This window comes from Perissodus microlepis, chromosome 14 (assembly GCF_051167445.1).
Source record: "Perissodus microlepis isolate ML-2025 ecotype Zambia chromosome 14, ASM5116744v1, whole genome shotgun sequence".
NCBI lineage: Eukaryota > Metazoa > Chordata > Actinopteri > Cichliformes > Cichlidae > Perissodus > Perissodus microlepis.
This window is the reverse complement of record NC_140474.1, coordinates 8674969-8689225: the sequence shown is the minus strand read 5'-3', so window position 1 is coordinate 8689225 and position 14257 is coordinate 8674969. Positions and strand designations below refer to the sequence as shown.

Genomic DNA, 14257 nt, shown 5'->3' with positions numbered 1-14257 from the left:
TTGCTAGTTGGCAGAAATATAAAACCACCATATAGCAAGTTTTTTTCTTATATAATAATACATAATTTATCTCATTTACTACAAACACATGTCTCACTTTAGAGCTGTCTCACAAACTAAAAAGCCAACATGCTGATGAGGATGTGCAGGTTGTCATTTGAAGACGGTGTGTCATCTGCGAATGACAACTGATGATCCAGATGGAAGCAGAATGTAAAGTGTCGTGTTGACCTTATACATCATTGTGTTTTCACATAATTAAATTTCCTTCTCTGTTGTGAGCTACCATCAGTTTTCTAATGAAATATACAGACATCTTAGCTGAGCAACTTTGGTGAGTCATTTTATTCATGGTTGTAGACTTAACGGCCATGTTAGAATACACTGAAATCATTGAACCCAATGGCTGTGTTGAATGTTAAAACTGTATATTTGCCAGCCATTATATCGACAACATATGTTGCAGTAGTAATAGTAGTTAAAACGTGTGGTTAAAGTGTCTGAAATATTAAAACCAATTTAATCTAGATGGCATTCAAATTAATGCCAAACATTATTCAGGGAAATCTGATTTTTATTTATTTATTTATTTATTTTTGATGAAAAAGATCTGAAACATGTTTACCCATTTATGCTTATCCAAATATCCATTCGTTAAGTCTATCTGCTTATCGTTCAAAGAGATGTGTGGGTGTGGAGACCTTGATAGCTGAAATTCATAAATTATTAATCAATGACTGTTAAATGATTGAAGTGAAGTTACCTTCCCATAAACTCCTTACCTAAAGTGTCTCCACTTTTAACAACTGATTATCTGATATTGCAAAGATGATCAATTTATTGATTTCCCCCTATTGAAAAATCGTTCATATTTAAAACAGGTTGTTTTCAACAGTTACAGTTACCAGTTGACTCTCGCTTTTTTGACATGGACTGGGTTTGTATTTTTGTGATGAACACCATCTGCCTTTGAGTTTGAACACAACCGCCTGCAAAGCTTTGTAAGCAGCAACAAAGGGAAATGATAAAGCATAACAAAAAAAGCCCTTACTGAAGTACCCACCATATACAAACAGTATGTATTCAGCACTACTGGACCCCAGATGGTTGCTGGCCTCACACCGGTATGTGCCATTGTCTGTCTTGTTTAGTGTAGTGATGGTAAGTTCCCTTCCCTCCACAATCATACGCTCAATGTCTGGCAGCTCTCCTCCATCTTTAGACCACTCCACTGGCTCAGGTCTGGGAAAGAATTTGAGAAAATGTATTTAACTGCAACTGAATAAACTGCTGCGATAAAAAAAACTATAACAAACCATAATGAATTTGATTTCACTTCAATTCATTTTCACAAGTCATCTCAAGGCACAAAACAAATTACATTTAGATGCAATTTGCACTATTTGTGCTGATATTAAATTGAAGTTGTAAATGCTTTTCAACTTACATTGGGTTGCCTATGGAAACACACTCCAGTTTGAAGTATTGGCCTTCCTGTGGGATGATGAGTGAATGTGTGATCTCCAGATGGGGAGCATCTGCAAAGAGGAGACAAAAAAAGAAACACAAAAAAGTGGTTCTAACACAAAATGCAACAGTAGTTAGATCTGTCCCTACTGAGCAGCTCTTAGCTATAGCCCATATCACTATTCTGCTTAGGCACTAATCCCTTACCTGCAAGATAATCCCATATTAATCCAGAACAAATGCAAGACTAAACCTGGACACATAACTGTAATCTCAAGCCATGTATTTCGCTAATCTAAGCAATGCTAATCTACCCAGTTTTACAGGCTATGACCCCACTCACAGTGGACCTCCAGGACCTCGGTTGTCATGTAGGGTTTGGACAAAGACACATGCTCCACACTGCAGGTGTAGGCAACGCCGTCATCCCGCTTGTCCACCTGGAACTGAAGGCTACTCCTCACTGTGAATGACTTTCCTGTAGCGTTCACCTCCTTAGTGCCTGTGGGGAATCAGAATATGAACCAGGGTGAAATGTACTTGTGAATTATTTATATTTTTTGGGGGAGCAGTTCTAGCTTTTGAGCAAGACTTTTACAGGAAAATTATTTTGGAGAAAGAAGCAGAGCAAAACAAAAACCATCTTGTAAATCTGAAAAACTGTGAAAAAAAAGAAAGAAATTTATTTCAAGATGTTGCTCTTCTGACATAGACAGCTGCAGTGTTGTTGTTGTTGTTTTTCTCTGCATCTCCTTTGAGGGAAAGAATCCTTAGCCTTTGAAAGTCAAGTCAAAGTAGAGTGAATAGTGAAGGGAGAGCAATATGAGAGTTGACTCGGTTGGTTGGGTGTGTTTGCTCCTCTAGGACCATCTCTCAGACATCCCAGCCAACACAAACAGGCATGCTCCCCCCTTCAGTAGTATGTGATAGATTTCCATAGTTTTAGTGACACTTCTTCTTTCTTCCTTTCTTTTTTGTCTTTTGTCATACCAAAACATTCGCCTTCAACTTATCTCAATTTGTTTTCATTTTTTCCCCTGCCCTGTGATGTTGTCCTCATTAAGCTATGCCTTTTAACTTGTAATTGAAAGCCTTTCATTGCCGTTTGCTGCTACTCTCTTGTCAGCACTTAGTGTGGCACCTAGAATCTGCTGTACAAGGCTATTGGATCTAAACAAGACATTAGTTGACAATGGCCTCAGAAGGACTTTTCTTTGGAGATGCTACCCCTCTCACCCCTCCCTCCTTGCATCCTCCTCACATTACATACTTCCAACCATCTCCCCCTGGACTGCCTGCCATCCACTGCAAACCAGAGTCAATCAATACATATGTGTGTGCTCACTCAGCTCCTTCAGAAACACACACCTACACACTGATATTGGTCTATTAAACACTAAAAGCTCCTTTCAGTGAAACCCAGATTACCCGTAGCATCATCATTTTGGGTTAATCTATTCTGTTTGTGCCACACTACTCCATTTTTCATGAAATGGTCTGACAAAATCCTAATGTACTGCAGAGTAGCCTACAAATGTTAAAAAGTCAAACTTCAAAACTGAAATTAATAACGCTAAGAATGAGAATGCAAAGCACAGAGCAACAGAGTGCATCATAAATGTCAAGATTTTGAAAAAAAAAAATCCAAGCATCACATAGGATTTGAGCAAAGTCGAGGAAAGTCGGAGGCCTTATATTTGAGAGTCAGATGCCTTGGATTTTGCCCTGGAGTACAGGAGGGGAAAGGGAAGTGCCTCTGTGGCATTAAACACAAATCTCTCCAGCTTTTTCTCTCATTCGTCAAGTCGCCTACAGCATCAGGGTTGCAACAGAGGAACTGTCAGTCTCTTTTAAGGCGGCTGCTAGCATTGCCAGAGAACACGCTAAGGTAGCTTTCGTAAGAATGGGAATGTGCCCAATTGTGCTTGCTTTGAACAAGTACCCCAAGAGGCCAGTAAAGCTGTATTCAGGCAACTGGAGGCACTCCTGTAAGCACCACCTCAGTGTCTGTTTTAACAAGAAAGTGTGTCGGTGACAGGATTCTGGTGTTTTTTTCTATGACCTTAACTGATTTGCTGAGGTATATCTTGGAAAATTAAAGGCAGATGAACCTTGAACTTGGACTGATTTTGTGTTTTACTCTGTGACTACTTTTCTCTATTTAATTGCTAATGAAGTAATTTATAGTACTAACTCAAATTCAGCTTTTTGGGGGGCTTTTGGAGTCATCATTTTATTTTGGTGTTTTCCTTTCTTCATTCTCATTAATTCTCCAAAATACTTCTTTCACTTCAGGGTCACAGCTGTAATAGAGGCCTGAGATGACCAGGTATTCTTGTCTCTCCAGCAACTCCCTCCAGTTCCTTCGGAGGGAGCTAGTGAGTCTCAGGCTAGCTGGGAGTTATAATCCCTCCTGCACGTCTCACATTGTCCCTGGGGCCTCCACCCAAGTGGCTATTCCCGATCCAAGTACTTTCTTGGATCCGAGCCTTGTTGTAGCAGAAAGGCTTGTGTGGTCTAGTGATCCTCAGTGGTGGGTTGTTGGGAAATGTTCTTGGTGGTGTCTCCCATGACACACAGGCCTGGGGCCAATATATAGACTTAGACAAACTTTAGCAAACCTTTAAATAAAGGAAGAATTTAAACTTTGACCCAGCCTGGAACAGATAAACTGTGACATTCCTCCAGAGCCAAATGCTTGCTACCTGAGTTACCCATTTTGCTCAAGCTTAGGATAGCAGTAAATAAGCCCCAACAATGGAAATGTAGAGAAGCCATGTGTGCCCACCAACCAGAAGTAACATGTCCTTTTATTCGTATACATTATATTCATTGACACTACACAGTTTAATATCCACTGATTGATTACGTGTTTGTAATGTAATTTCATTTTACAAACTCTGTGTGGAGTTTGGATGTTCTCCCTGTGCCTGTGTTGATTCCGTTATCATGCTCTGGCTTCCTCTCGCAGTCCAAAGACAAGCATATTAGGTCAACTGGTGATCCTAAATTGGAGTAGGTATGCATTGGTGTCACTGAACTTCCTGTCTTAGGTGTAGTCTACACAAGTAGTGCTTCATGACAGCTGAGTCTGTTCTGTACTGGATTATCTTGGTGTAAATAAGTGTATAATTTGGCTGCACTACTGGATCAATGATCAATCAATAATTGGCCAAACATGAGCATTCGTCCATCCATCCGTACATCTAACCAAACAGTTAGGGTGAAATTAATATAAAAGTTATGAAATTTATAGCTAAAATGCAATAATAACAAATACTGGCCACAAATCAGTCTGTAGTGATTGTTGGTTTTACTTTTAATACTTTTACTAATTACATTCCTTTTACAGATTATTTTGTCACACTGTGTGCAAAACATGCACTAAAAATATTATTAGGTAGTTTATATGTTGATGCATTCAGCTATTTAGTGAATAGCACAGAACATATAGACAGAATATAGGTAGTCTTACAAGAGGAGGAGTGAGACAGTAGCTGGAAATTGGCTGGGAAGTGCACTGCAGCCGGCTGACAGCCAGTGATCCTCTAGCTCAGAGTGTAAATTCTGAGTGACTGGGAATGTGAGGGTGCTATGCTGTATTTTGGTTCCACCACACAACTGGGCTAATTAGCTAAGGAGCTCTGTTTTTAAATGAGATTTTAATCTAATCTAATATCATAAGTGATTAAAAATGTAAAAACACCAATTAATATTAAAATTGGGGCAAAAAAAATGTAGCCTGTTCTCAAGTCATCTCTCTTTAGATGGGTAGGTATACGTACTATATCCTTTTACATTCTGATGAGCAGAGATGGGCAGCAACACATTACAAGTAATCTGATTACTTTTTCGAGTAATGAGTAATGTAAGGGATTACTATTTCAAAAAGTAATTAGATTACTGTTACTTTCCCGTAAGCACACTGCATTATTGCGTTACTAAACCGTTGTGATTTTGTTTGTGAGAGAGTCTCATGACAATGACGTAAGCACATGTGACGTTAAAAAGTAAACTTCAAATCTGAGCAAGCACCTAGCAAGCCGCCACGGGAATGTGAAATTCACAGAGAAACCCCCGGAATTATCCACTGACATGACCACTGCAAACCTCCATCGGCCCCACTCCTGCTAAACAGGTGAAAATAGCTTTAAGAGCAACAAGATTTTATTTATTTTTTGCTGTGTTTTACTTGGGTCTATTTGAAAGAGTGAGTGTAAACACAAAACATTATTTTATTTTATATGCTGGAATATGCAGAAAATAGGTTTAAATGTTAAAGAATTTCTTCAAGTCAAAGACTGTTGCATATAATTATATTTTTGCTTAATGCAATGTGCATCAAATTAAAAGAGGCTTTTCATTTGATTCAATTTTATATGATGGATTATCCATAAAAAATAGAATTGGGCTGAAAGGTCTATTGCTTTATTACGTATTCAGGCTGTATATCATGTTTTTGAAAAGTAACTAAGTAACTAATTACTTTTGAAAATAAGTAATCAGTAAAGTAACAGGACTACTTTTTTGGAGAAGCAATCAGTAATTAGTAATTAACTTGACCAACACTTGTAATGAGTAAAAAAGCAGTCAGGTCTAATGTTGGACTTAAGGAAAAGCACTGAAAATAACTCTAAACACTTATCTCCCAGCTTTTCTTAAAACGTATCTTACTTTAGGCAGTGAGACACTGGCTATATAGGAAGCATATTTCAGTATATGAAGCGACACACAGCCTTGATGGCCACAGGTATTAAAAAAATCGTAACTGCTTCCTTGTCAGAGCTCTTGTGAGATAATTGTGAGAGGAATGGGGAAAGTAGAGGAAAGGGGACAAAATGAATAAATAAATGACTAAAGATGAAACTGATATGATAGATATACATTTCACTGTGTACTACTGGGCTGTCAGTTTTTGTCAGTAAGACAATAGCACAATTATACAAATATATCCCTGATACCACAAGAAGGCTAGAAATTGCAATCCCTGCTCTTTTCTACAGTAACCGCTGCTGCAGACACTGTTTATATACTAAGAAAGGTATATGGATAAGAAATGAGTAAAACTTGCTCAACAAGAAGCGAGCACTAATTTAAAATAGAGGACAGAAATGTATTGTCGAAGTGTACTGTAGGATAACTGGACAATTTAAGTGTCTAATATGCCAAATAGAAAATTTCAATTCATCTCAAACCACTGTGGAAAAAGGATAACTTTATGTATGCAAAGAGAGTAACAGTGGGTGGGTTTTTTTCTCAATAGATTACAATTTGAAGTCTAGCTGTCATTCAGCGACACAAGTAACTTGTATGACTCTATACTCTGTAAACAAATTATTTGACACTAGATGACAGTTGCATTTTGAGGTTTGTAATGCTGTGTGCCTCTAATATAAATTGTCGAAAAACAAATCATCAGAGCATGAAATAAATATGACATGTTTTTGCTATTACACCTTCTGTCGTCTTAGAGCTTTGTAGACTGGTCCCCCAGTGGGGATAGATTTGACTGACAGCAGACACTGGCGGCAATGATCTTCCACAGAAGAACCAATGGCAAAACATGCTGCTCCCACAACATACTCGCTAAAGAAAGCTTTAAAGCCACACCTACAAAAGACTTGGATCCAGCGCACTGATTGACATTCCCTGTCTTTGACACTTTGACATGGAAATGAAGTTTTTAAGTCAAGCCCTCCAGTCTCTGCTATGTTCTTTTTTTTTCTTTGACTTGGAGATGCAACGCTCCTGATGTGTTTGCCCAAGCGACTTAATAAAATCCACTATATGCCAGTAAAACTAATAAAAGCACATTTGTATACAACATACCAGTTTGGGGCAGACTGGGGGCACAGGATCTTTTTTAGAGACGCACAATTTCTACATATTTAAATGCCATTTTCTATATCACATATAAATAATGGGATTTTTTTCATTTTATCTTCACTTTATGCTTGCTTGTGAAACCCCGCTGAACAATAAGGTATTAAATTTGTATATCACAGCAAAAGGTATTATCCTGATATTTGCATGCATCACTCTTTGAACTCTGCTCGATTGCATTTTTATACTCGGCTTATGTGCACATGTCCATATATCCTAAGATTATATGCTTTTAGGCTTTAAGGATTTAAGTGCATTCTAAAACATAAAGCACAAAAATATCATCTCATCTCTCACTGCATCTTGAGACGGACAGCAAGTCTGGTTGTGATGCTTTGTGCCAGCTCTCCACTAGCCTTTCAGGAATCTACGTGCATGTCATTTCAACAAGAAAACTTCATATCCCAGCCCCTCTCCCATCAATCATCATGCCATGTTGGCCAGACACAGACAGAACCACCAAGAAAAAGCTCTCTGGTGCAAATCTTCAATAAAGAGCAACTGTCACACTGAGCCTCCACAGCAGGCTCCATTACATTAAAGAGCTCCAAACAGCATATCTCAGCCATCAAATTGAGGAAAAACATTCCACTCCTATTTCTTAATGTTTTTGTCTTCCCTGTGCTTCTTAAAATCAGAAATAAGAAGGTGATAAAAGCTATACAACATAAAGTGCAGAGTTTCAAAGAGTTTGGAAAGCAGTGTACAAGAAAGTGAAAGCTTGTATGATTCTGTGGAACCACTGAAAACTTCTGCTGGTTTATTGTAATCACTGCACATCATGGTTTACCATCTGATATTGCACTGTTTCAGTGGGGTAGTTGGATTAAATTAGGTATCTGCTCTTTCCAGGTTTGTATTGTTACACATTCTTGTGCCCTTCTCAACTGGTTTTCCTTGCCAATCAATTAGCAAAAGACAGCTGAAATGCAATAGATCGATTCAGTCAATTATAACTTCTTTGTCTTAAAATCAAAATATACAGTAATTGTACAGTTTATGGAGGAGTCACTCAATCAAAAGAAGAAATTTAAAAGCTTGTGAAAATATGTTAGATATACTGTATAAAATATGCAGCAAAACACAAACATATGGGTTTCTAAAATTTTCTTTTTCTGTTTTATTTCAAAGGAAACTGCATTTTTGGGAATTTTGTTTACTGAAGCCCAAGAAGAAACGTTAGATTTGACATTTTTATATTTTTTAAGAACTGTTGTATTGGATGCTGTTGCGACTGACTGAATGCATCTTTAATTTCATTTCTATGACAATGAACACTGAATGCAGAGATTTTTTTTATTTACAGTTAACTTTTAATTAGAATCAATAAAAGTTAGCTAGTGAACAGCTTCCAAGTACCAATAGCATTGCTGATAATGCACCATGCAACTCACAGAACTATTGAAATACAGCCACAGGAAAAATGCATGAATATTTTAGCATAAAGAAATATAACACCGGAGTGAGCTGATGGTAAGGACACCTACTAACAGATAGAAATGGACAGAGAGTACAATGAGAATACAATGGCTTCTTAAATCCACTCCACACACTTACCTTGGACCTCCTTGTCATTTCGGAACCATCGGATGGTAGCAGCTGGTTTGCTGCCTGATGTGGTGCACGTGAGAGTGACTAGGTCCCCCTCCATTGCTGGCTTGGTAAAGCCTGTGATCTCTGGTCGTCCTGGCACTCCTGCAGTGCACAGAAATGTAAATCTACAATCTAACAACTAAAAAAATACTGTATGCACATTGAGTAATATCTCAGTGGGAATTCTAGGTGGATTTCTTCTAACAGCAACAAAAATAATTTATTTCAGATATCAATCTTTCTTTACAAGATAGTTTAATTTTATTATTACTATTTTTCATCTAGCAGACAATGTTACAGTCATGCAGTTTGTTAATGTCAGAAACTAAAAGCATGTGCAGGTGTTTATTTTCTGAGAAGTAATTCACCTATGGAGACTTCACCAAAATGCACATGCTCACCCAGAACAGTGAGAAAGGCCTTGGTGGTCCTGACAGGCATCGTGAAGAGCGAGCAAGTGTACAGTCCCTCGTCTGACAGGCTGACGTCATTGATTCGGATGGTGAGCTCCTGCGATGAGGCTCGAACTAGTTCAATTCTGTGATCCCTCAGAGCTATGCAAGAAAGGAGGACACAAAGAGTCATAGAGGGCAGAGGAAAGAAGACGTACAGTTAACTAATGAGCAAATGCACACTGAATTTCAGTGAGGGCAGCAAACATGTAGAGGTACTATGAAATTCAGATGACCTTTACCAAAACAAGGCAGAATACACTGTGCTTTCAGTTATTTCTAATAGTTGTCAAATGCTGCAAACACATACTGTGGCCAGTGGTTTGAAACATTTTCTTTTGATTTCCATTCTAGGCTGACAGGCTTATTCACATTCAACGAGAATACAGTAGGCATCCATGGGACACACTGAAGCATAGCGATAGAAAAAAATACAGTCTGAGATTAAAATATTTTGGAGGGTAATCATTTACACTTTTAGCAGCTGCCTCTGTTTGTGCTCAGAGATGTGCAACAGTTACAGTGCAAAAGGCAAAATTTTAATACTGACATGGACATGTTTTCAGATCTTTGTACTGATAGGACTGTGTTGTACACATGAGCAGTGACAAAAGCAATGGGTAGATCGCACCCTGACCAACCCATAGAAACATATCTATGGTTAAAAAGGTGATCTTGTTCATGTCATCTTCTATACAATTTCAAATTCAAAATCACCTGCTCCGACAAGCGACCAACCACAGAGGGCAGGAAGGAAAGTGCCCTTCATTGAATAAATTGCACATTCTTAATCCTCAGTCCCCCGAGGCTTGGCCAGCGCTTTCCCTGCACCCTTTTTCATTTGAAGCAATTTGAACTCTATTGAATTGTACTACACAGGCAAAACCTGGCAAAATGCAGCAGGAATAGGTGCTGATTAGGATTTAATCATTGTGACCAATGTAATGTGCTGCCCTATCAGATAAACAGCAAATCTATATAAAAATCATTAATCACCAGTGTTATTTCCATTTGATTTTAGTGATAAACATACACAGCATACATGTGATACACAATTAAATTAGATTGGGTGAAGTGGTTATTAGGTTTACACAGGCATAGTTCATTATCAACAATGCTGTTCTTCAGCTTCAATTACACCATATAATTTGATGATCATTATCGTGTAATCACACAAGCTAAAAAAAATGAAAGAGGGAAAAAAAAGACATTGATGCCCCTAAGAAGTTTCTTACTAGAGACTTTTTGTAATCCAAGAAAAAGGACTTGTGTAAATAAAAACAATCTTCAAGCAAGAATTAAAATTTAATAGCTTGCTGTCTGTGCCATCAGACAGCAAGCTTATTATGTGCTACAGGGCTTAATACAAACATTTGATAGTCTTACTGTAGCAAACAGCATCCTGAAACAAAGCTGCCTGATGTTCTTTGTAGTTAAGCATCCTCACTACAGAGCCTGAAAATGCCCAGAGGCTCTGGCAGAAAACAGCAAACCCTTTGGTGGATGGATACATTGGAGAGGTTATGGGGTCTAAGCAAACACTGTACAGGAACTTGAAAGATATGGCAGTACGGGCTGGGAGGATCAAAGCTTTCAACAAGATGACATACAGTACTAGGCTTCCCCTGGCCCACATCCCTCTATCTCTGCAACGCACTGAAGAAAGTCAGGAGAAACAGGCCAACTTTTCTTCTTAACCCCCACGCTCCTTAAAGAATCTCTGAGATGACGATAAATGGTCTGCTGTTGTTATGTAAAAGGGAACTGGTCAGAGAAAGCTGGTGTTTTTTGGTTAAAATTACATCTAGCACACAATCTGGGTGTTTAAATACAGAATAATGCGTGGTTTACCACAGCAGCTACGATCAGTTTGAAATTATGTTTCTTCACGGGCGACAAGAATAATTAAAAATGCTGATTCTCCATGGTGATTAGTTAGCCTCCTTCCAATCTGCACCATTAGCACCCTTAGAACTCCACAGTGGCTTATTTACACATATTTTCAACAAATGCAGTAACAATCATTTCTATTATACTCCAAGGGGGACTTTCTTTATATTTCTTTGGTAAACCACAATTTTGTTGGATTCTGACAATTAAATTTAAAACCAACCTCTTAACAAAGTCTGCTACTCAATAGATGTAGGCTATCAGTTTAAATACCAAACAGTGACCGAAGTACAGTACAGACCAGTGATAATTTCAAATGACATTTAAAGGACCAAGTTGGATACAGCTCATTTTCTGTATCTTCTGCACAACACCATATTACTATTCGGAATTGAAATATATCTAAATGTCAGTAGCCGAAATACTTGTTCTGATAGGCTGAACCCACGCAAAAGCTGGCAAACAACTTATAGTTGAATAAAAGATGGCCATGACTGATGCATTTTTGTTAGACATTCACTGGTACTACACAACACATGGGTCAATGACATATTGATAGAATGAGATGTACAAAGGTTTGAATAACCCAAAGACAGGGGTTATCTATTACTCAAACGGCATATGGCCAGGAAACCATACTACCAGAATCCAATCCAGGCTGGAGGCCTAGAATGTGGCCAGATCTGTCACAATCAGACCCAAATGCCAACGGCTGACAAAGCTTTTTTCCAGGTGCTTTAGGAAATCAATGTGATGAAAAGGTTCATTTCCCCCAAACCCTAGATAGCTCTTGCGCTGTTCATTCTGCTAAGGCACAAACATAAATCTGCACCCTGACCTTGTGTATGCTCCAGCCTTGCAGGATGGCAGCTTAATAGCATGGCAGCAGTATGTCTTCTGCGATGGAGGCCTTACCAAGGCTGTCTCAAATCAGTAAAATTGACACCCAAGTTCTCCCTCAGGGCAGGGAATGCTGTTGCTTTGCCCTTTTGATGCAAAGTAATATTTGGCTCATTTCCCTGACAGTCCTTCGCACTACCAACCATACCAGTGGAAGACCAAAGTGAGGTCAATGGGCATAACCAAAGTTTTTGATATCTACTTTTAACAATCTAGGCATACTTTACTGAATATCACCTGCAGGTAATATGTTCCAAAAATGGTTTTAACACGTGAAACTGTAACTTGATGCCCAGTTTTGACACACATAAGAAGAACAGACGGTCTGGTTAGAATAGCAATGACCTTAAAATTAAAAGTGCCTCGAAGAGCAATCATCACATGGCGTTCACGTTTCCACAACACTGAGGGGTGTTAAAATGTTTTTAATTCAAAACAATTAAGTATCCACCGACAGTTCTGATATTAAATGAGATTCCACATCTACTCATTAGTCTTGGAAGCTGATGGCTCTTGGGTTCAGCCAAAATATGTTACATGTGTACTGTTTCCCCATTTGGCCTTTTTTGAATGGCCTGTAACCACTTTGAGCTATTGCTGAAATGTGAAAGCACTAGCTCTCCTTAAGCGAGAACACAGGATCCTGGCAACTAACCCCTACCTATTCTCCAGCCAGGGGCTCCACTCTTTGCAATTAGAGTGTGTTTGCTGCTAGCTGTGCACGCTCGGTGACTGTGTGGGCGAATCTGGATGTCTTCCAGGTCTATAGTGGTGCAGGCAGGGGGCTCTTTCCCACAACACATGTGGCTGCAATTAAGAAAAGGAAAGAGCCTTGTTCCAAAGGGCCATTGTCATTGCCCGTGCTTTCAAAGATCCCACAGAGCAGATGCTGCTCAAATTGGACTAATTTCCGGCACTTGAGGGAGCTAAGCAAAGAGGGAGGAATTTTTCCAGCAGCTATGTTGCGTACCTTTTTCATGCAGTGAATAATGAGATTTAATATATTTTTGTCCATTTCTCAACTAACTAGCTTTAACTTGATCGTACACTGTGGAATTTCCTCCATCTATGCTGTCAGTTTCTCCAGATTAAATCCTGACCAAAACAAGTACCAAGCAGGATTATATAATTGTAATAGTTTACAATGTAGTCTTTTCACTTCTTTCAGTTGGGCCTTAAACTTCTAAGGGCCTTTAAATACAACAGATAATTACACTAAATACTTATAATATAAGTTACACATGAGAGGTTTCATAGTACAGTGGTTTACATATTTAGCTAACAAATGAAAGTTCACTGGACTGAGACCAGGAGGAGGCTCAAATCCCTTTGAGGTTGCATCAGGTGTACCAAATCAAACATGTGGCACCATCTGCTGTGGTGACCCCTTGTGAATAAGGGAGCACCTGAAAGTAGCTTTTATACATTAGAGTGCAGTGTGGCACAGATCATCATTTAGTGCATAGAAGAGTAGCTGTGCACAGAAGTGATCCTAGCTGAGTGTAGAGTGCCCTAATGGTAGATTCACATTTCAGTGAAGCTAGAGGTAAAGGAGTACACTTAAAAGCCCATTAGTCCCCAAAGAAATACATTAGTTGTGGCCATGAGGCACTTTTTAAATGTTTGCTGCCAGTTACACTGGTAACAGCAAATCTACGTCTCGTCACCTGTAAAAATTAGTTCCCCAAGAAAATTAGGAAAAATATTATGTGACATTTACATTTATGAAGTTAACATCGTGCTATGTTTTAATCTTTTACATCTTACTTAAATGTTTTTTGTTTGTTTGTTTATGTCCTTTATTTTATCTTATAATTTAAGTCTATGAATGAACTATACAGAACTACAGTCATAATAATTGTAATAGCAATAATGAGACTAATAATAATATGTAGTTCAACTGGAATTTTAAAGATAAGTGTCACTCAGTTGCTGATAACAGACACACCATCACATATGTGTTTTCTAGAATGGAGGCTTAAATGGGCTTTCATTGGTGCTCACTCCAGTAATTGCATCCTTGGTAATTATCCTTCATTCTCTCAAGCTAATGAATGTTTTAATGCTCACAT

At 38.5% G+C, this 14257-nt stretch overlaps 1 protein-coding gene across 6 annotated transcripts in view; it reads right to left on the bottom strand.

Moving 5' to 3' along the window:
* Positions 1-14257, bottom strand: part of LOC146373386 (cell adhesion molecule 2-like) — a 144863-nt gene that overhangs the window by 7205 nt on the left and 123401 nt on the right. For 3 of the 6 annotated variants that reach the window (XM_084950480.1, XM_084950477.1, XM_084950479.1), the window contains 5 exons: positions 9312-9497; positions 8908-9045; positions 1811-1969; positions 1448-1538; positions 1064-1242 (listed from right to left, as the gene is read on the bottom strand). In XM_084950480.1, coding sequence (XP_084806606.1) covers positions 1064-1242; positions 1448-1538; positions 1811-1969; positions 8908-9045; positions 9312-9497 — 753 coding nt within the window. Of the gene's footprint in view, positions 1-1063; positions 1243-1447; positions 1539-1810; positions 1970-8907; positions 9046-9311; positions 9500-14257 lie in introns of all 6 variants that reach the window. The other 3 variants (XM_084950481.1, XM_084950482.1, XM_084950483.1) reach the window with 2 other exon arrangements.